The 21,698-nt window shown below is 39.5% G+C and overlaps 1 protein-coding gene across 2 annotated transcripts in view; it reads right to left on the bottom strand.

Annotated features, from left to right (window-relative positions):
- Positions 1-20,184, bottom strand: part of PSMB2 (proteasome 20S subunit beta 2) — a 36,653-nt gene extending 16,469 nt beyond the window's left edge. The window contains exons 1-3 of one of the 2 annotated variants that reach the window (XM_019957862.2): positions 19,966-20,184; positions 15,409-15,531; positions 11,518-11,588 (exon numbers count right to left, since the gene is read on the bottom strand). In XM_019957862.2, coding sequence (XP_019813421.1) covers positions 11,518-11,588; positions 15,409-15,531; positions 19,966-20,056 — 285 coding nt within the window. In that variant the 5' untranslated portion in view covers positions 20,057-20,184. Of the gene's footprint in view, positions 1-11,517; positions 11,589-15,408; positions 15,532-15,624; positions 15,645-19,965 lie in introns of those variants that run through there. The other variant, XM_070786855.1, reaches the window with a different exon arrangement.
- Positions 20,185-21,698: the final 1,514 nt, after the last annotated feature.

The raw sequence follows: 21,698 nt of genomic DNA, 5'->3' as shown, positions 1-21,698 counted from the left end.
ATGAGTTGAATGCAACATGGCACAGCTGCCTTATTATACCAACTAGTTAACACAGTATTTGTTTTCTACATTAATTTTACTTGCTAATCAAAAATACTGCTTTCTCCCAAATAACATCAAAATAAAATTGCTGATTGTGCAATGGTAAAACTAACAACACCATGTCTGCAACAAGGTCACTTGATTTTTTTTTTTCATGAGCTGGCAGTTTCCAGGGAAAATTCTGGGTTGGACAAAAAGTTTGTTCCGGTTTTTCCATAATAGCTTACAGAAAAACCCAAATGAACTTTTTGGCCAACCCAATATAAGACTCCGTATACCTTCATCGGTTCTCAAAAAATTCCAGGACCAAAGTCACGCTCTGTACACCCCTAGGCAGATATATGTTAAGCTGCATATGGTGAACATGCCCATGAATATCTTTGTTTGGGGTTGTTGTTTTGTTTGCTACACTGCTCAGCTGTGGTGTATCAGTTCCCAACCAGGGACTGAACCTGGCTTGTGGTAGTGAAAGCCCAGGATCCTAACCACTAGGCCCCCAGGGAACTCCCACCCATGGGTTATCTTTGAATGTTGAGCATGTGTCCTGATTCATCTCCTTGAATTAATAAGTAAATCGCTGGGGAAAAAACTACTTAGGGCTACATATAATTGTATGTTTTCAGATGCCCATAGCAACTAGAAAATCCTGGGGAAAAGACTATTTAGAAGCCCCTGTACTAGAACACAGCACTCCCCAACAGCAGCCCAGGCCCAACACAATGGACATGAAAGCTCCTCACGGGTCTTCCTGCTTCCTTCTGTGCTGTGTGCTGTGCTCAGTCATGTCTAACTCTAGCTTGCCAGGCTCCTCTGTCCGTGGGATTTTTCAGGCAAGAATACTTGCCTGAGTATTACAACCCTGAGTGGGTTGCTATTTCATCCTCCAGGTCTTCCCAACCCAGGGATCAAACCCACGTCTCCTGTGTCTCCTGCACTGCAGGTGGATCCTCTACCACTGAGCCACTGCTGCCGTCTACTTTCCCCAAATGATCTACCAAAGAGTGGCCAATGGTCTAATCAAACCTCATCTGATCATGCTATCTCCCTCTTAGCCAACAAGCTTCCAGAGAGGCCCATTGCTTTTAGCACAAGAGTTTTTTTTATCAGTCTTCATGACATGGACTAACTCTCTAGTTTCAATCTTTTACTATTCCCCTAAAACCCTGAGCCATATTTAACAAACTACTTTAGATTACAGATTTTGTATATATCGTGTTTAGAGTAAAAACTATATGAAGTTATGTATTTCTATTTGTTTTTCCATCAGAAGAGCCCTAATTCGTATCCAGTACCTGTTGGGGGCCAGAGTGAGGTACTCCGCCCATGGCAAAGGTCATGAGGAAGGAGGCTCGACATACGCAAAGGCAGGATCGAGCCTCAGGAGTCCCCCTGGAAATCCTCGAGCGTCTACCCCCATAACCAGAGCCTGCCTACTTTACTACTTTGTGCTCTCACCTACACCTCTGACTTTACAGGGGGCTGTCCCCCACCACCTCTTTCGGAGAAGGAGTTAACCTAGAGCTCCAGTCAATAAAAACTCTTGGGCATGACAAGAGTGTTTTAACCTACAAACTCCTCTGAAGGTTCTCTAGCCTGCCTGACAGGCTCGTCCGGCCACATGTGATTGCTCACAGCCTCCCAACCGTGAGAGGCACGAGATGCTTTAAACCCTCTAAAAACAGGTTCTTTAGAGAAGTTAGAAAACTATAAGTATAAGTATAGTGGGCTGATTTGAAATTGTGTTGGTGAAGGGTTTTTCATTTGTTGAGCCAATGTTTGTTGCTAAGTCTCCACATCCCCTGCCCTTACACACATTAATGAATATATAGAAGAAATAAGTATTAACCTTTGATATTAATCACGTTAGACCTTAGGCTAAGTAAATTCTTTCCTTAACTAAAACCCACTACACCCTCACCCTATAGGAATGTAACTTTATTTGGGTGGTGTCTGTTTTAAGAATAATCACCCCTGGAGAAATAAGTGTCCTGGTTGACTGACCGCTGTCACAAGGAGAGGGTCATAAATTGTCAGCAGGCCCCCCTGGCCAGAAGATGATGTAACACCCCTAAGATCTCTGTATACATTTGTATGCAGCACCTGACTTTCATAAAAGTCAGGACTGCTGACCCCGCGTGACTTTTGCATAACATCTCAGTGTATAAAAGTAGACCATGGAAAATAAAGAATTGGGATCAGTTTCTCGAAATACTGGTCTCCCCATGTTGCTCTCTCTCTCACTCTGGTTGAGTCTCCATCTGGAGCGCGGAACCCGCCATGCTTACTAATTATGCCTGGGCTTCTAAGATCCGACCGGGGAGGCCTCAGTGTCTCCTGTCCTTCGGGAGAACGGAAGGACGCCTGCGGCCTTACGTAAGTGGTGCAAACTTCTTGTCTTGAAGTTTTATTGGTCTCCCGCGTAAACCAAGCTACTCAGCCTCTTTTCTCCACTGAATTTTCCTACTGAGCTATCCTTATTCTATTACTCTTTATATCTTTAATTAATATCTAATTGAAGCTATTGTATCCTGACCCTCGCCGACGCCGTCCCCGCTTCGAATACCCTGGATCAGCCGGGCAAGGACCCCAGCAAGTACCCCACTAGTTAAAACAGGTAAAAAATGAGTAGGAGACTCAGAAAACTATTTGTGCCTGCCCCAAACATCGTTAGAAAATGACTGTGCCAAAGGAAATGGCAACCCACTCCAATTTTCTTGTCTGGAGAATCCCATGGCTGGGGGAGCCTGGCAGGCTACAGCCCATAGGGTCACAAGAGTCAGACATGACTTAGCAACTAAACCACCACCACCATCAACCTAACCCTCTCTCACACTCCTCTAGGTCTGCACTTTCAGTGTTCCTTTCTGCTTCATCTTAGCCTAATGACAGCTGGTCCTTCAACACTCAAGTTAGGCTCAGTTGACAGAGCAACTACCTGTAAGGCTATTGTAGTACTTGTCACTCTGCAGTATAGCTGTTTATTCTCCACCACCCCATCTGAAGGCACACTAAGCTTTGCACATTTCTTCAGCTCCCAGGGACAGTGCAGGCTATAGATTTGTTGTATGGATGGCTAGCAGCACCTATGGAACTTCTTAGCTATATTATACTGTACAAATTAGGAGGCATAGGAAAAGGAAATGTGAAATTCTGGCCAAGTATTTCTGTTAATAAAGATTCAGATTACTTCCTCTCCCTTCCCTTTTTCTTTCCAATCTACTTCATGCTATCTGCTTTACTGTCTACATTCAAAAGTAATGGTAAGTCTGAAACTTTTTTCCATTTTTAGCTTTTAAAAAAATGTGTTCTGCTTTCCTACCCCTTTACTCTTCCTTTTTATGCTATTAAACTTTTTTGGTGAAATAATACACTCACATAAAAATGCATAAAATATACACATGTGGTTTAATGAATAAAGTGAACATACACTTAACTACAACCAAAGTCAAGAATAGAACAGTCAACTATTTCTCCCTCCAAAGGCTTCCTATTCCCCTGTGGGGATCAGCCCCTGAATTCATATCTCTGCATGATCCTGGTCCATGACAGGTAAAGAGAAGCACTAAGATGCCAGGGTACATGCGTATTTGTATCTGTGAATATGTGTGAGGACATGCCCACACAGGCCAAGGCACTGGTTTAAAGCAATCTTAAAAGGTGGGGTAAATCTGCATTTCTAGTGGTAAACACTTTGCTGCTTACTAAAACAGTATTCTACTGCTTATGGCTTAAACCAAATCCTAACAGGAAACCACATAATTTTCAAGATACAAGTTTCAAAACAACACAAATTTAAGGCCAATTACTTATACTGCTTCACCCCATTGTGGACAGGAAAGATGCTTTAAGTGAAAAGTTGGCATTATGAGGTTACACAATCCCGGCCACCCAATAGGCTCATTCCACTCAGCGGAGAATAGGGGTTCTCTATGCTCACAGCAGGCATACAACAGGGTAGCACATATATGCTCTCTGAGCGAGAAAGCAACACCTTCTCACATACAACCCCCTGGAGAGAGATGGGGAAGGCGAGGGGGGAGGACTTTACACCTGCAAACTCCTAACTCTATCAGCGCTAGGACTGGGAAAAACAGCACATATTAAAAAAAAAAAAAGAAAAAAGGTTTTCTGATAAAGCTAGTAACTTTCAGAGAAGGATGTTAAGTCATTTTTTTCCTAGGAAACTAGTAGGCGCAATGATTCAACATCCAAGTCTTTGTCTCCTTAATGGACTGAGTCAAGCCCTAATGACTGTATAAATAGACTGCTTAAAAGGGCAGCTGTCAGAACTCTTATTATTCTTGGCAGAAAAACACTATAAGCACAAAGTGCTGTCATATTAAGTAAGGCATCTGAACTTCAGGGCACATCTGTCCCTGGGCCTCTGGATAATCAAAATGACCACTAAAAGTAGAATGGTGGTATCTCCAATGGGGCAGACATGAGTCACTTCCAACCCTGAGAGATTCCAGTGAGATGTGACTTGAAATGCACGTTTTGCATTACCATTGAATGTCCATCTATATGTAGCCATTTAAGTTTTTACTCTATGTTCTATTAAGGCTAGTAGACAAAAGTAATTAACAGATATAACTCTTGGCCCATAGTGAAAATCCAGCTAGCTGACTAGCTAACTGAGGTCTGGCAGGGAAGAAAACACCTCTCCAGGTCTTAAAAACCATTGACTGCACTGAAACTCCATGAGTTCCATGAGGAACGTCTTGGTATTTTTTTTTTTTCAATTTCCCCGTCACCAAGAGTGAGCCAGCTCTGTCTGTCAAGATGCCCAGGCTGCGTGGCAGCAGTGTCAAAGGCTGCCATTTGCTCCGAGGCACTGCCATCTGCAGCAACACAACATTTTGTCTCCGGAAAATAAACACATCTGCCTTTGCCAGTGTCCTCCCACTGTGCCGCCCATCTGGAGCAGGTGAGCTAGAAGGCAAGCCTGGGCACGGGTGAGACGGGGCGAGCAGGGAGACGAGGCCTCAAGGGAGAAGGCACGTGCAGGAAGAAAGTAGTGCTGTGTCATGTCACATCCTGCTAACCACATTTGCCAAAAAGCTTGTGAAATTACCCTTGTTAGTGATATTTTAATCACAAGTAACAAATGGTTGGTTGCGTTTAGGGGACAAAACCTGCAAAGCCAAGGTTTCACCTGGGCCATCTGTTCACAAGATCACATGACCTCACCAATACCAATCAACAGATGATGTCTTTGTGTCAGCCACCAAAGGCAAGAGGACAATATTGTCCTTTGAATAGAAGGCTCAAGGCAACAGGGTTTCTCTAGGACAGGAGCATACAATACCTGCCTACCATTAACCAGAATAAACACACTCAAATTCAGGCCAGAGTGCTGAGACAAGTCACTTCTAGAAATGATTGATAGCTGAAATTCTTTCCTATATATTCTTACCCTTTCACTTAAAAAAAAATAAATTCAAGTCTAGTTATGGTCATTTTAAAAAAGGAATTTATTTTTGGCTGCACTGGGTCTTGGTTGCTGCATTCAGGCTTTCTCGAGTTGTAGTGAGTGGGGGCTGGTCTCTAATTGTGGTGCAGGGGGTCCTCACTGCGGTGGCTTCTCTTGTGGAACACGGCCTCTAGGGCACACAGGCTTCATGAGTTGTGGCACATGGGCTCAACGGTTGCAGCTCGTAGGCTACAGAGTGTGGGCTTAGTAATTGTGGTATATGGGCTTAGTTGCCCGACATGTGAGGTCTCGGACCAGGAATCATATCCATGTCCCCTGCACTGGCAGGCGGATTCTTAACCACTGGACCACCAAGGAAGTCCTAGTTATGGTCTTGATGTCAGATTTTTTTTAAACTGAAGTATAGTTTTAATTTACAATCTTGTTTTTTTCAGGTGTACAGCAAAGTGACTTCAGTTATATATATTTACTTTCTCAGACTATTTTCCATTATAGGTTATTTTAAGATATTGAATATAGTTTCCTGTTGTTGTTCAGTCACTAAGTTGTGTCCAACTCTTTACGACCCCATGGACTACAGAATGCTAGGCTTCCCTATCCTTCACTATCTCCCAGAGTTTGCTCAGATTCATGTCCATTGAGTTGGTGATGCCATTCAACCATCTCATCCTCTATCACCTCCCTCTCCTCCTGCCCCCAGTTTTTCCCAGCATCAGGATCTTTTCCAATGAGCCAGAGCTTCACGTCAGGTGGCCAAAGTACTGGAGCTTCAGCTTCAGTATTAGTCCTTCCAGTGAATATTCAGGATTGATTTTCTTTAGGATTGACTGGTTTGATCTCCTTGTACTCCAGCACCACAGATCAAAAGCATCAATCTTTGGCACTCTACCTTCTTTATGGTCCAATTCTCACATCCACACATAACTACTGGAAAAATCATAGCTTTGACTATATAGACCTTTGTCCATAAAGTGATGTCTCTGCTTTTTAAAACTCTGTCTAGGCTTTTTGTAGCTTTTCTTCCAAAACCCTTGTTTCTTATCTATTCCATGCAGTTTGTTTCTGTTCATCCCATACTTCTGATTTAACCCCTATTCCTCCCTTTCTCCTTTGGCGACCGTATGTTTGTTAACCACATCTGTGAGTCTGTTTCTGTTTTGTATATAGATTCATTTGTATTATTTTTTAGATTTTACACGTAAATGATACAATAAAACAGTTGTCCTTCTCTACCTGACTTATTTCACTTAACAGGATATTCTCTATGTCCATCCTTGTTGCTGCAAATGGCATTATTTCATTCTCTTTTATGGTGGAGTAATACTCCACTGTGTATACATACCACATCTTTTTAAACCGTCTGTTGATGGGTACTCGGGCTGTTTCCACGTCTTGGCTGTTGTAAATAGTGCTACAATGAACACTGGGTACGTGTATCTTTTCGAATTAGAGCTTTTGTCTTTTCTGGCTGTATACTCAGGAGTGGGGTTGCTGGATCAACTTTTTAATTTTTTAGGCAACTTTTAATTTTTTAGGGATACTGTTTTCCATAGTGGCTGCACCAATTTGCATTCCCACCAATATATACAAGATTTCCTTTTTCTCCAACGTTCTCCATCATTTATTATTTGTAGACTTTTTATTTTTATTTTTTGATGGTTCTGTGCAGCATGTGGGATCTTAGTTCCCTAAGTGGGGATCAAACCTGTGCCCCCTGCACTGGGAGCACAGAGTCCTAACACTGGACCGTCAAGGAAATCCCTATTATTTTTAGACTTTTTGATGATAGCCATTCTGACTGGTGTGAGTGATACCTCAATGCAGTTTTGATTTGCCTTTCTCATTTCTCTAACAATTAAAAGAATCCACCTGCAATGCAGGAGATCCCCATTTGATTCCTGGGTCAGGAAGACCCGCTGGAGAAGGGATAGGCTACCCACTCAAGTATTCTTGGGCTTCCCTCATGGCTCAACTGATAAACAATCTGCCTGCAATGTGGGAGATCTGGGTTCGATCCCTGGGTAGGGAAGATCCCTTGGAGAAGGGAATGGCTAACCCACTCTAGTATTCTTGCCTGGAGAATTCCACAGACTATATAATCCATGAGGTCACAAAGAGTCAGACATGACTGAGTGACTTTCACTTTCTAATAATTAACGATGTTGAGTATCTTTTCATGTGTCCGTTGGTCTTGGTCACCTATATATCTTCTCTGAAGAAATGTGTATTTAAATCTTCTTCCCACTTAAAATTTTTTTTTTATATTGAGTTTTATGAGCTGTTAATATATTTTGGATATTAACCCCTTATCAGTGCAAATATTTTCTCCCATTCCGTAGGTTGCCTTTTATTTTGCTGATGGTTTCCTTCACTGTGCAAAAGCTTTTATTTTGATTAGGTTCCATTTCTTTATTTTTGCTTTTATTCCTTTTGCCTTGGGAGACTGATCTAAGAAAATATTGCCATAATTTATGTCAAAGAATGTTTTGTTTATGTTCTCTTATAGGAGTTTTATGGTGTCATGTTGCATATTTGGGTCTTTAACCATTTTTGAGTTTATTTTTGTACGTGGTGTGAGAAAGTGTTCTAATTTCACTGATTGACATTTAACTGTCCAGCTTTTCCAATATCACTTGCTAAAGACGGTCTTTTCTTCATTGGATAGTCTCACTTCTTTTGTTGTAAATTAACTGACCACAAGGATGTGGGTTTATTTCTGGGCTCTCTATTCCATTCCATTGATCTATAAGTCTGTTTTTGTGCCAATATCACCTTGTTTTGATTACTATAGTTCTGTAGTCTTTGACATTAGATCTTAAAGCATGCTATCTGGGAGCTGAAAGAAACTATAAAAATTAACCATATGTTCTTTCTCTCAGGGTTTTTCATCTAGCTCATGGGAGAGCTGGTGCTATACCTCCTGTATCAGGAATCATTCAATTACACTACTTTTCAAACTTTATATCTATGATTTTCAATATGATAGCCATTAGCCACAAGTGGCCATTGAGCACTTAAAATGTGACTAATGTGACTGAGGAACCAGTCTTTAAAGAAACAAAAGTTTATTTCTCTTTCAAAGTTCAAGAGACTCTCACATAGGAACTGAATTTTAAATTATATTGAAGCAAGTTTTTATATTAAAGCACAGTTGATTTACAATATTGTATCAGTTTCAGGTGTCTAGTATAGGGATTCAATATTTTAATACATTATACTCCATTTAAAGTTATAAAATAGCTACATTTCCCTGTTTTACAATATATCCTTGTTGCTTATTTATTTTATACATAGTAGTCTGTACTTCTTAATCCCATGCCCCTATCTTGCCACTCCTCTCTTTCCTATCCTCACTGGTAAGCAGTAGTTTGTTCTCTGTATCTGTAAATCTGCTTCTGTTTTGCTATATACATTTATTCTGTTTTTTAGATTTCACATACAAATGGTAACAGAGTATTTGTCTTTGTCTGACTTTTTTCATTAAGCATAGTATGCTCTAGGTCCATCCATATTGTTGCAAACTGCAGGATTCCATTCATTTTTAGGGCTGAGTAATATTCCACTGTGTGTGTGTGTGTGTGTGTGTGTGTGTGTGTGTGTGTACACACACCCCACATCTTTTTAATCCATTCATCTACTGATACATAATTTTAATTATTTTAAATTTAAATAGCCATATATGACCAGTAGCTACCATGCCGGACTATGTCAATCTAGAAAAAAGCTGAGCACATAATATATGATCAATGTTGGTTTAATTCTATTTTCCTTATTAATAGCACTCTTTACTAGCAGATTGTTAACTAAAATATAAAATAGCACAAGAAACAATCTCCCATAGGAAACTAACTATCAAATTGCTTCTTTAACCAAACAGTAACAGCACCATAAAAATAAAAGTTTATTAATTTATTTACCAAATGAATGTATTAATTAGGTATATGTGTCATACACTGTGTTAACAGCTTTGTATGATTACCTCATTTAATCTTCATAGTAACTCCATGAAGTAGGTACCATTATTTTATAAGGAGGGAAATTAAGCTTAGAATTTGTTCAAAGACACAGCTAGCAAGTCAGTGGGCAAAGACTTAAACCCAGGGAGTGTAATTCCAGATACTGTGTTTAACCAATAAGCTAAACAGTATCTTAAAGAACCAATTTATATAAGATTGGCAAACGGCACAGCACATAGCAAACTGGAGATCAAATAATTTGAGCTACAGACATGAAATTATGCATGGTAACTGGCTGACTCAAATAAGTATCATGTGCCAAATGGTGTGACTATATAAAAATGCCAAATCTAGTGATTTTGTACTTATTGGGAAGACTGAAAAACCACATCACCTTTCTCCTCATAAAAAAAATGCCTGAAATATGAATTAGTATTTTAGAACAATCTCATTTGATTGGAAGGTGGTGGAGCAGGGATTGGATCTGTAAGCACAAGGCAGAGGTAATGAGCCCCATGTCACTGTCTACAAGGGATATTTATTTGTTAAGACATCAAACATTTCTGCTAGGAGATTAACCGGATTCACTACATTTGCATACAGCACACTGCCACTCTTATCTCCATTCTAAAAGGAGCTTAACTCACTTAATGTCTGTAGCATTTAAGACAAAGTGTTTATTGTGCCCAAAGCTGGAATTCTTATTCCAATTCTGCCTGGCAAGTCAGAGGGATATTTTACACAGCAAGCCACAGTATACTCGCTATTGAATACCACTGGAACTTCTAAGAAGCAGGAAAGGTTGTCTCTGATCCATTTACCTCTCTTGGGGAAGAGTAAATAAGAAAGGCACTGATCTTTCACCCAGATTAAAACAATGTATACAAATTTATCCCCTCTACCCAATTCATCCTGGTTTTAGCTTCTCTTCAAACTTCACAATTTTTCACATTGCACAAACTCCTTGGTTGAAGCTAGCAAAGAGAGATTCTATTTACTGAGAAGTTCTCAATTCAGTATTAGACACTAGAAAATAAACTGCTTTAAAATCTGTAATAAGTAACAAATCAAAACCTGTACTTGTTTTGATTTGTCATAAATCAGCTTAAATAAGTACAGATAAAAAAAAAAAAAAAGTTTTAGAAACACTACTGAAAAACCAAGTAGCTGTCAAGGCAGAAGAGGCAAGTAATTATGGTACCATTAGTGTAGCTTTTGCCTGACCTGCTGTGTGACCTGGAGCTAATCTCCTTGACGCTTTATGCTTTTCATTCCTATCAGTGATAGAGAATTAACTACTATATATCTCAGCAGACTAGTGAGTAGATTAAATTATTAAGCAAAACGCTTTGGGCAAAAGTCATATGGATGTTAAATATTCTGATTTACAAGCACTCATTATCCTAGCACTCCTGTGGGGTTAGGAAGTTATCAGGATTTCATAGATGAGTAAACAGGCATGGGGTAAAGTCACATGGCAGAGCTCTATTTACTTAGTCCCTGTGGGAAGAGAATAATACACACCTTTAGCAATCATAAACTTTCTTGCCACATCCTACACAATCTTTAATACATTCAATCCTCTTTTCCCCCTTTCTTTTTTCATTGAATCTTTAAGGTGTTGCACCTTTTAACGTGCTGTCAATGGAACAAAGACAGTTCTAAGGTGACAACAAGGCTAGACTAGGTGAAGAGGAATATTCTGTGTGCACTGGCAAGGAGTCACAGAAAGACGCGGCTACTCTCAAAATAAAATGTGTATGTAATAGTGTTTTAAGGGTTCATCTCCACCACCACATAATCCAACCACAGGAATTAAGAAACATGGTTTGCTGTGAAAACACTGAAAATTAAAAGGCCATTGCCAGACCTTCCTGTTGGTGTACCCCCTCCAAATTCTCTGCAACTGTTACGTTCACCCTCTGGGCTTTAATTAGCAACTATGCGGAAAGAAAAAACAAATCCCACAAGACTGAAGAATAACAAGTAGCAATAGGAAGGGCTCAGAACGGCCATTTGGTATAACAGGAATAGACAAGAAGCATAGATTTCTCTGTTCCTAAGGCTGCTTGCTGTATTGCTTACCCGACTCCGAAGATAGTCAGCCAGGTTTCGGCGAGTGAAATTAGCTGCTGCCGTGGGAGACAGTTCATAACCTGGTACAAGAGATACATACTTGTTGTCAACAGTTGAAAAGTGAAAGTTGCTCAGTTGAGTCCAATTTGCGACCCCGTGGACTATATAGTCCTTGGAATTCTCCAGGCCAGAATACTGCAATGCGGGAGACCTGGGTTTGATCCCTGGGTTGGGAAGATCCCCTGGAGAAGGGAAAGACTACTGGAGTGGGTAGCCTTTGTCAACAGCTGGGAAATAGCTAGTTAGTACTGGCAGTGATTACTGGGCATAAAACAGAACCAAGGTAACTATTCTACAGTGAGACTGAATTCATCCTCCTGATTAAGCTATTCATTCAGCAACAGACTGTGGTTTCCTCTATAGAAGGAAAGAGGTACAAATATATACAGATGTTTTATATATATATAAAAAAGAAAGAGGTCTTGAGATGATAATGTTTTTAGTTTATTTTAAAAAGATACTGGGAAAGAGAGGCTGGAAATTAGAATAGCCTCAGTCATACTTTATAAGGTTTTCTTTTTTTTAAGTGAAGTAATTTTATTAAGAAGTGTAATGTGATTTTCAAAAGCACAAGCCACAGGGAAAAAATTGCTTCTACAGCTATCTGTAACATTTTAAAAATAGAGGCTCTCCAGCATAAAACCTCTAAATAAAGTTGTAATGTCAAGCAAAGTACAGCCCAGAGGCATGGCATCAGATGTGCCTTAGTAACACACTCTGGACATTAACACTCCACCATAAAATGGGGCTAGTGTCAAAAATCACAAGAATGACCCACAACTCAGCAGACCCACAAGAAAATGCCAGCTTGGAAAGACTGCATGTGATTATTTCCTACAACATTCACAATACCAGTGTCACATCAGGTAAGATGTAGATTAAAATTCTAACAAATATTTACTGAACAGCTATTATGTTTCAGAGCTTACACTAGGTGCTTTCACATATATTACTGAATTTCATCCTTACAAGTCTATTAGTTCACGTTAAACTATAATGAAAACAACTCTGAACAAGCAGGAATACTTGTCGATTCTCTATCTAACTCACTAAACAGTGCTAAGGATTTCACAATTATCTTAAAAGGCAGAAAAGTCTGATGCCTGACCATCTGCATATAGATTTTTTTTCTTTCCCTTATTTTGGCTCAGTTATTGAGTCCCTTGGACTAAAGGAGATCCAACCAGTCCATCCTAAAGGAGATCAGTCCTGGGTGTTCACTGGAAGGACTGATGTTGAAGCTGAAACTCCAATTCTTTGGCCACCTGATGCAAAGAGATGACTCATTTGAGAAGACCCTGATGCTAGGAAGGATTGAGGGCAGGAGGAGAAGGGGACGACAGAGGATGAGATGGTTGGATGGCATCACCGACTCAATGGACATGAGTTTGAGTAAACTCCAGGAGTTGGTGATGGACAGAGAGGCCTGGCGTGCTGCAGTCCATGGGGTCGCAACGAGTCGGATACGACTCAGCTACTGAACTGAACTGACTGAATTTTAAATGCACAAGCTATATTGTGTAGGGTTACATAGACAAACTGGAGAAGGCAATGACACCCCACTCCAGTACTCTTGCCTGGAAAATCCCATGGATGGAGGAGCCTGGTAGGCTGCAGTCCATGAGGTCGCTAAGAGTCGGACATGACTGAGCGACTTCACTTTCACTTTTTACTTTCATGCACTGGAGAAGGAAACAGCAACCCACTCCAGTGTTCTTGCCTGGAGAATCCCAGGGACGGGGGAGCCTGGTGGGCTGCTGTGTATGGGGTCACACAGAGTGGGACACGACTGAAGTGACTTAGCAGCAGCACATACACAAAATATATTCGATAGGTAACTTAAGGAGTTTTAAGGGCAATTTTAACCATATACAATTTGTGTTTTATGCACTGACTTTAGATCCTGAGAATTATGTAACAGAAACTCTTGTTTATTACTCTGCCCTCTTCTGGGCCAGGACAGGGAAGTATTGCTCTACCAACTGTACTTCAGAAACACTGGGATCCTTCATGGGGGCCATGCAGACAACGAGTAGTCATTAAAAATAATGATTAAAGTATTTCATACACGGCACTCTGCTCAGTGTTACGTGGCAGCCTGAGAGGAGGGGAGCTTGGGGGAGAAAAGACACATGTACATGTGCTGCTGAGGCCCTTCCCTGCTGTACCTGAAACCAGCACAGTGTTGGTAGTTGGTCATATCCCATTAGGAAATAAAAAGTTTAAAAACCAGTATTCTAAACTTGCTTAAACCTAAATACCATGTACTTTAGGTTTCTTAATGGCAGGAACTGAGCCTTATTCATCTTTGAATTCTCTGTGATATTAGGCAGAAGGCTTAACGTGGATGAGGCCCTCAAAAATATTTATAGAACTCAATGCATGATGCTAAGCTTGCCACCTAAAAAACTATACAAATGGATCATAACCAGTCACTTTACACATACAATTATATTAAAATTAAGCTCCTTAATTTATACTAGTTCTATAAAATTAAGGTGAAAAATGAAAGTATAAGGAAGAAAATCTGTAGTTTTATAAAAATGTATTTTGTTAATCTACCTTCTCTCCCCACTTCTAAGAAAAGTTGTACTGAAAGTCTTTAAAAATTCTTTCAATATTTAATTATTTTAAATATTACTTATTAAACATTGCATCTCCTAGCTCTAACATATACATATATAGTTTTCTCCAAAAATGGGCTTCATGATTGAGTAAAATAGCAGCAATAAGAATCAATGTCCCTAAGTTTGTAAAGAAACCATTTATTGCACATCTTGAGGTTCATTTTCATTTTTGACATATTATATAATATTTCACCTTTCTATAAGTAAAATGGGGAGAAGGAAATGGCAACCCACTCCAGTGTTCTTGCCTGGAGAATCCCATGGACGGAGAAGCCTGGTAGGCTGCAGTCCATGGGGTCGCACAGAGTCGGACACGACTGAAGCGACAGCGACAGCAGCAGCAGCAAGCAGCAGTATAATAGTATTATTATACTGTGAAATAAGTAACTGGAAGGAAGGTTCTTTTCTGCTGAAGCATCACTATAAACTTCCTTGGATCAAAGGGCTAGTGGCTATTATTTCACAGGAAGGCTTTCCCAGTGGATAAGAGTTTATTAGCTCCAGAGAGTTCACAAAATATCTCACAAAAATTCTAATTATCTCCCTAGACAAGAACCTACCAGAGAGGCAAGGCAGAACCTTTTTATGACATAGTAAGTCTCCTATAATTACACAGAGTCTAAAGTTTACAAAGCATTTTCATACATACTATTCATTAATATTATTATAACAATACCATTTATTTATTTTTTGACTACGCTGCACAGCTTGTGGGATCTTAGTTCCCCAACAAGGGATTGAACCAATCCCCTCTACAATGAAGTACAGAATCCCAACCATGGGACTGCCAGGGAATTCCCAATAATGCCATTTTAGTGATAAGGAAAGTAAAGGTCCAGAGAGGATAAGTGATTTGTCACATAAAAAAACAGTATAACCAAGTTTAACTTAGGTCTTTTAGTTCTGAGATTTTGTACATACTGCAGCTCAAGTCACATTCTCTAACACTTAAAAATCTCATATCATCATGCTCATTTTTCAAGGTGGGGTTATTTTTATTCCCCATGTATCTGTGTTATAATAGTTCTCTTTTCTGCTCTGGGATTTTTGTAGAAAATCCTTAGGACCAGAAGGAGGATCTAACTAAAGCTTTAAAAATAGTAAGACTCAAATAAAAATAAGAGCACATGTATAGAACTGCCAGTATAGAATATTCTCTTTCAGTACACTTTAAAGACAAAACCACCAGAGCCACATTCTAAGTATTACCCACCATTTCGCATCTTATAGAGCTGCACGTTTTTCTGAATATATTCTGCAAACTGTACAGTGTCTCCAGCCTCTCCAACACACAGGAGTAAGATTTTTTCACTCATCTTGAACATCTTGTCATGATCTGCTCAAAGGAAAAACACACAGTGTTAGAAATTTTATCTTAGCAGAAAATTATTCTTATTACACAACAACTACAAACAGGCTTATCAATTACCATATTGAATTTTATGAAGAACTGTTTTATGAAGACTTTGATGGGCAACTCTATCAATTACTTTCTTTCACTCTCCAGGTTAAATTCATTTGCATATTTTATTAACTTCAATTTCAGGTGGAGAATATATGTAAAAGTTGATAACTGAAAATACACATAAAAACATTAAGGCACTTGAAATGCAATGAACAACAACCAAAGAAACTGAAGGAATCAAGCCAGTGGCCATTATCTTTAGGCTCAAGATTCCAAAATCCTGAAATGTCTCTACAAATATGAATGCAAATTATTATATAAACAAAAGCATATATGAAAAGAATCAATGCTGCAGTTAAGAAACCATCTCAAGGAAGAACAAAAAGTCAACTAAGAATATAAATCACCTAAAAAAGTAAACCAACTCCATTTACAAAGCAAAGAGAAAGTTACAATGAGTGCCAAAGCAAAAATCCTAACAAATATTGCACTAAGCTATTTAAAAAATACCTCAAAAATCCCAATATTCTAATCTTATCTAGCTGAACCAGACACATTCAGATTAAACAGATAAATAAATATTCAGATAGAAATTAGTGCCCAAGGAAGAAAACTCCATATTCAGTCCATAGCTTCAGAAAAAAGCTAAATCTCCCTATCTTACTCTCACTTTCACTTTTCATTTTTCAAATAGTGCTGAATAATCTTCGCTGGGAGACATGCTTCCTGTTTGAAAGCTTTTGAAACATCAAAATCTCTTTAACAGGATTTAAAAAACAAATGCTATAGTCAAATACTTCACAAGTATTTGAGAACTGGAGATACCAGTAATAAGGTTTCCTAGACTTTAGGGGGGAAATGCACATAAAATGCGCCTGTAGATACTATCAAGCTGCCTTGAAACTCCTAGACTGAAACACTTTTATTTGTTAAAGGCTACAGGAGATTTAAAGACTGTTTATGAAAGAAAAAATTCACATATAGATAAATCATCTATGCAAAGAAAAAGAACCAAAAGAGTATTAGATGCCGCTAGCATCTGAGTTCCTGCAGTTGCAGAAGTATGGGCAATTTTTATTTCTTTCATTATGCTTATGAATATTTCCTATAATGTTTATACTTCATAGGCATCATCTTTGTAAGAAAACACTACTTACTATGTTTATTGTCATAATGAGGAAAAAAGCTTCATATCGGGCGGGGGGCCTTTTACAAAGAATTTATATTATACTTAGAAGAAATGCTAAATTTTGAAACAGTAAACTCTTCAACTGTTCAATTTTGAAATGAACTTAATTCAAGGCCAAAATAAGTGTTTTTTAAACATGCATTGTATAGTGATTGGTGAAGGGGGTATTAAAAAGAAAAAAAGAATATGCTAACGACTCCCTAAATCATGCAGCAAACAGGCTATGTAGCTCAAGGCAATTTCTGATCCTTAAAAAAGAACACACAAGATCCACATACAGGACACAGGTGGACAACAAAATAAACAACCTAAGCATACAATACTCTAGACTGGAACCCAGGAGATTTTCGTAGTCTGGGTTGAGCAAGTCTGCTGCTGCTGCTGCTGCTAAGTCGCTTCAGTCGTGTCCGACTCTGTGCGACCCCACAGACGGCAGCCCACCAGCCTCCCCCGTCCCTGGGATTCTCCAGGCAAGAACACTGGAGTGGGTTGCCATTTCCTTCTCCAATGCATGAAAGTGAAAAGTGAAAGTGAAGTCGCTCAGTCGTGTCCGACTCTTAGCAAGCCCATGGACTGTGGCCCACCAGGCTCCTCCGTCCATGGGATTTTCCAGGCAAGAGTGCTGAAGTATTAAAAAATTAAATTAAATTAAATTAAAAAAAAAAAGAGTGCGGGAGTGGGGTGCCATTGCCTTCTCCGTGAGCAAGCCTAGTTGAGCTCAAGTCTGAACTTGAGCAAATTATCTGCCCTTTCTAAGCCAGATTCTGAGTGTGTAAAATGAAGATACTGTCACCTACCCCTGCCTAACTCATAGGTGGGGAAAACTGTACACGTACAACATTATCATACTCAGTGTGAGACAATGTAGTTCAGATTATACATGCTACAGGAATTCAGGGGGAAAAAAGAGCAATCTGTGTGAGCTGAGGTACTGTGAGAAATTTAAAAGCAATTCTATACAGGCCAGAAGATAAGAGAAATAAAATGTGGCATATAACCAAACTGAAACATTGTGCCACTTTAACAAGCAAGCAATCTCTGGGAAACACCTTCTCTATAGTATCAAAATATCTTACAGCAACAAACCAAAAAACTGATTGGAAGCGATACTTTCATTTTATACCAGAAGAATAATGAATCGCAAAAGGTTAATTCATTTTCAGCCTACCCTACACATTTTCTTCACGAAATGAAAAGGAAGAAAAAACTCCTTACACAATTCCAAAGCTTCTATCATAAACATTTTTATATCTGAAAACACCATAGGGAAAATTAGAGCTAAATACAATTATTTTCAACCATTTTTAAAGAACTAACTCAAATTTATCTTCCTTCCTATACCACAGTGATTTCTCTGAATACCATAAGGATTTACTTTTGAAACCATTAATTTAAAAGCTAACCTAATACTCACTGGTGATACTTCTTTTTATCATACAAAATCATCTTGTAATATTTATTTCCTGGTTTTCTTAATGTCTTAGACCCCTGAATGGATTATACCAAATACACTGCATACCCTGTAACACCTAGAAGCACTGTGTATGTAAGTGGGCTTAAAACACATTCTATTTTTTGAAGTGGCTTCGTATATATTATTGTGAAGAAACAGAACACCTATAAATGTACTGAATTTGTTACTGCTAAACTACTTCATGCTAAACTCACTTGCATGTCAAAGGCCTTAGTATTCAAAATAATGGATAGATTTACCCTTAAAAAACAAATTGACTCCTTTGGAAAACATGGTTTACCAGTAAAACTTCTACAAACTAATCATGGAATTTCATAAAGTAATTTGACTTAAGGAACATGATCCATACCATAAATGTTTAACAGTTTGACAATTTTCCTTTCCTTAAGCCAAGAATGAACTGTTACCTGCCCTCAAAGCCATCCCTAGTCTCTACAACTAGAGATCTAGTTGTAGATCCCTTCTTCCTCTGGAGTAGATAAAAGCAATCTCTGCTTTCTCTGCACTACCTGAGAAGTTTGGATGTACTTTTCATACGCAGCATCATTTTCTAGCTTGTGTTATAATTATTTGTACATATATCTGAATCCCTTATTAAACTGTAACTTCTTTTTTTTTTTTTTAAACTGTAACTGCTAAGATAAGGGCCACATCTTATTTTTCTTTGCATCCCTTCAGCACCTAGCACTGTAACAGACATATAGGTGCCCCAAACCTATTTGTCAAATGAACATTAAATCATCTGGGCCAACAGATAATACTTTTTCAAAAGTAGGATATCTATGAATCGTGAAAACGCACTCTTAAGATTCCACAGACAAGCAACCAAAATCTTTCAAAAATATGCAGTCAAACCGCACAGGTCTGAACCTGGGTTCTGTCACCTGAGGCCTTAAGCAAGTTTCTTAACTTCTATGCCTCAGAACTGTCAGTGTGACAGCATCCATTTCAAAAGGTTAAATGAATTAATGTAAACTGCTTAAAATAACATGTATACAAGCACTCAGTATGTTTACTACCAAGTATCTGTCATAGTGTTAAACATCTGCACAAAACTTTTTCAATTCAATCCTCTCAACAAGCTTTTGAGGTTGGTGTTACTAACCCTGATTTAGCAGATGAGGAAATTTGGGCACTGCGCAATAACTTGTACAAAGTCATAAAGCAAATGAGTGACGGGTCTCCAGTTTCCTAACTCCACTAGCTACTCAAATACAAGGAAAACTAGGTAGCCAGTGCCCTGAAAAAGAAGGATCAGAGCTAAGACTAGGGAAAATACAGACAGTGGAAGGGAAATGGCAGGTTTCTAGTCCCACAATCTCTCACTCTCCCCAGGATCCCACCTTATGCTGTCACAATCTAACCTCTTCAGCACCGACAACAAGAAATTTATCAGAGACTAGAGGGTCTAGGAATCCTGGAGCCGGGCTGGCGCTTAAACCCTTAAACTGAGTTCCCTTAAGCGACTCTCGCCTAGCAAGCATTTATCTAAAGCTGGAGCACAGTACTGACCCAGGAACCCTGGGAGGAGACAAAGTCAAAGCCCTAAGCCCGTCTCCTAATTCTAAAACTACGCAAGAACTGACCAGGGCAGTCGGGGTTCCATGCCCAAGACCTCCCCGGTACTCACCCAACCTCCCACGAACTCCTCCCGGCTGTCCCTATACCCAGGCCCGGCCTGGCCTCCCCTGCTTCCTCTCACCATCCTTCATCTGGACAATATTGCTAGCAGCCACCCGGTCGGAGGCGACAAGGACATAGTCGGGACCCTGGATGCCGATGAGGTACTCCATGGTGGCAGGAGGCCGGGGAATGCAGGTTCAATCGAGCGCGGGGCTGGCCTGCTTCTCCGCCTCACGGGTGAGACAGCACCTCCGAGCAGAGCTCCGCGCGTCGCAGGCCCCGCGACAGTCCCGGCCACCGGCGCTCCCGGATGACGCACAACTGTCGCGAGAGTTTGGCAAGTGAGGGTGGTGTTTGGTGGATTAAACGCTGCTCTCGGCTTCTGGCCTGTTCCGGTCTCTTGAGATCCAGGCAGTACGGGGTACTTGCCTTACGTAATCTTACGTAACTCCTAGTTTCTTTCTTTATAATTGGGAGTTTGAAACTTGCTTGAGGAGGATATCACGCGCTGTATACAAAGTGCCGAGCACATGCGTCTGCTAAAAGGTGTGCGTCTTTAGCTGGCAATTTCCCTTCGGTTCTCGGTAAAATAGCTCCTGAAACCCCTTTCCTGCAAGCTAGATTAGAGAAAAATAAACTTGAAATTTGAAAGAAGCCCTTTTTACAGGCTTCATAATTGTAAAATATGACTGAATTAAAGATCTAAACATGAAGACAAATAATAAAAGATGTTTATGTTCTTCCAACCTCAAATTATATGTAGTTGCTCCCTCTGATAACAGTGATTTAAAGGGAGCACTTTCACTTTTTATTTTATACACATCTATATTATTTAAATGTTTCACAGTGCTCAGGTATTACTCGTAAGTTAATAGGAAAAAGTACAGCCATCCCTTTACATGTTTCAGCCATTCTGGGGAAAGTTAATATATTCCATGATTAGTTTCTGATATTTGAATGGTTTCATAATTGAGTCTTCATACTAATCATACTAGCTTATTCAGAAATGGAAAACTGGTTGCAATTGTATCTCTAAACACAACTATGCAATTCTCTGACTTCTGCAAAAATGTGAAGTCCCTACTCCCTTCTGAGTGTTTCTTCCAGCTCTCTGCCCATGCAGGAACACAGAGCCTGAGGAGCTTGGGGCAGCCAATCTATCATGGGATTATGCCAGAGGCAAGTGAGGTCATTAAGTCTACCATCTCACTATGAACACAGATGCATCCATCATCCTAGAAAGATCCTTTCTTAAACACCACTGGGGAAGCAGTCTCTTAAGCCTCTCTCCCTTTCTGTCATTTTGTTTGTGTTTTACAACTGCAAAAATTACATAGTTATACTATACATACACAAATAACACAGAAGTGAAGTTAACTGTCTCTCCTCCTCCCACCAGAGGTAAATACTTACCAGATGTCTGTATCCTTCCAGAACTTTTTTCCTTTGCATATACCAATATTTATCTGTTCATCCATTCATTCATAAAGGCTGCAGAATTCAGAATTCTGAATTGGAAAACCCAATTTTTAAAAAGGACCTTAAAAAGAAAGGACCCCCAAGCATCTTGTAAGCTGGCTGTTCATCCTCCTCCCCAGGAAATCCCCTCTAGCTAAGTCAAACTAGATTCTCTAACTTCTCATTATAATAGAAGAAAGTGGATTTTCAAGATATAACTTGTTCTATTTCACTAAGAATTAGGGAGAATACCTCCTTCAATTAAAGTCTTAGAATAACTGAATGTTAGAATTAGAAAAAGCGCCTGAGGAGGTTCCAGAAATGGCATGATGTAGTCAATTTTTCTGTAAAGAA

The sequence above is a fragment of the Bos indicus genome, chromosome 3 (assembly GCF_029378745.1).
Source record: "Bos indicus isolate NIAB-ARS_2022 breed Sahiwal x Tharparkar chromosome 3, NIAB-ARS_B.indTharparkar_mat_pri_1.0, whole genome shotgun sequence".
Lineage (NCBI taxonomy): Eukaryota > Metazoa > Chordata > Mammalia > Artiodactyla > Bovidae > Bos > Bos indicus.
The sequence above is the reverse complement of the archived record's forward strand: the minus strand, read 5'-3'. Positions and strand labels throughout refer to the sequence as shown.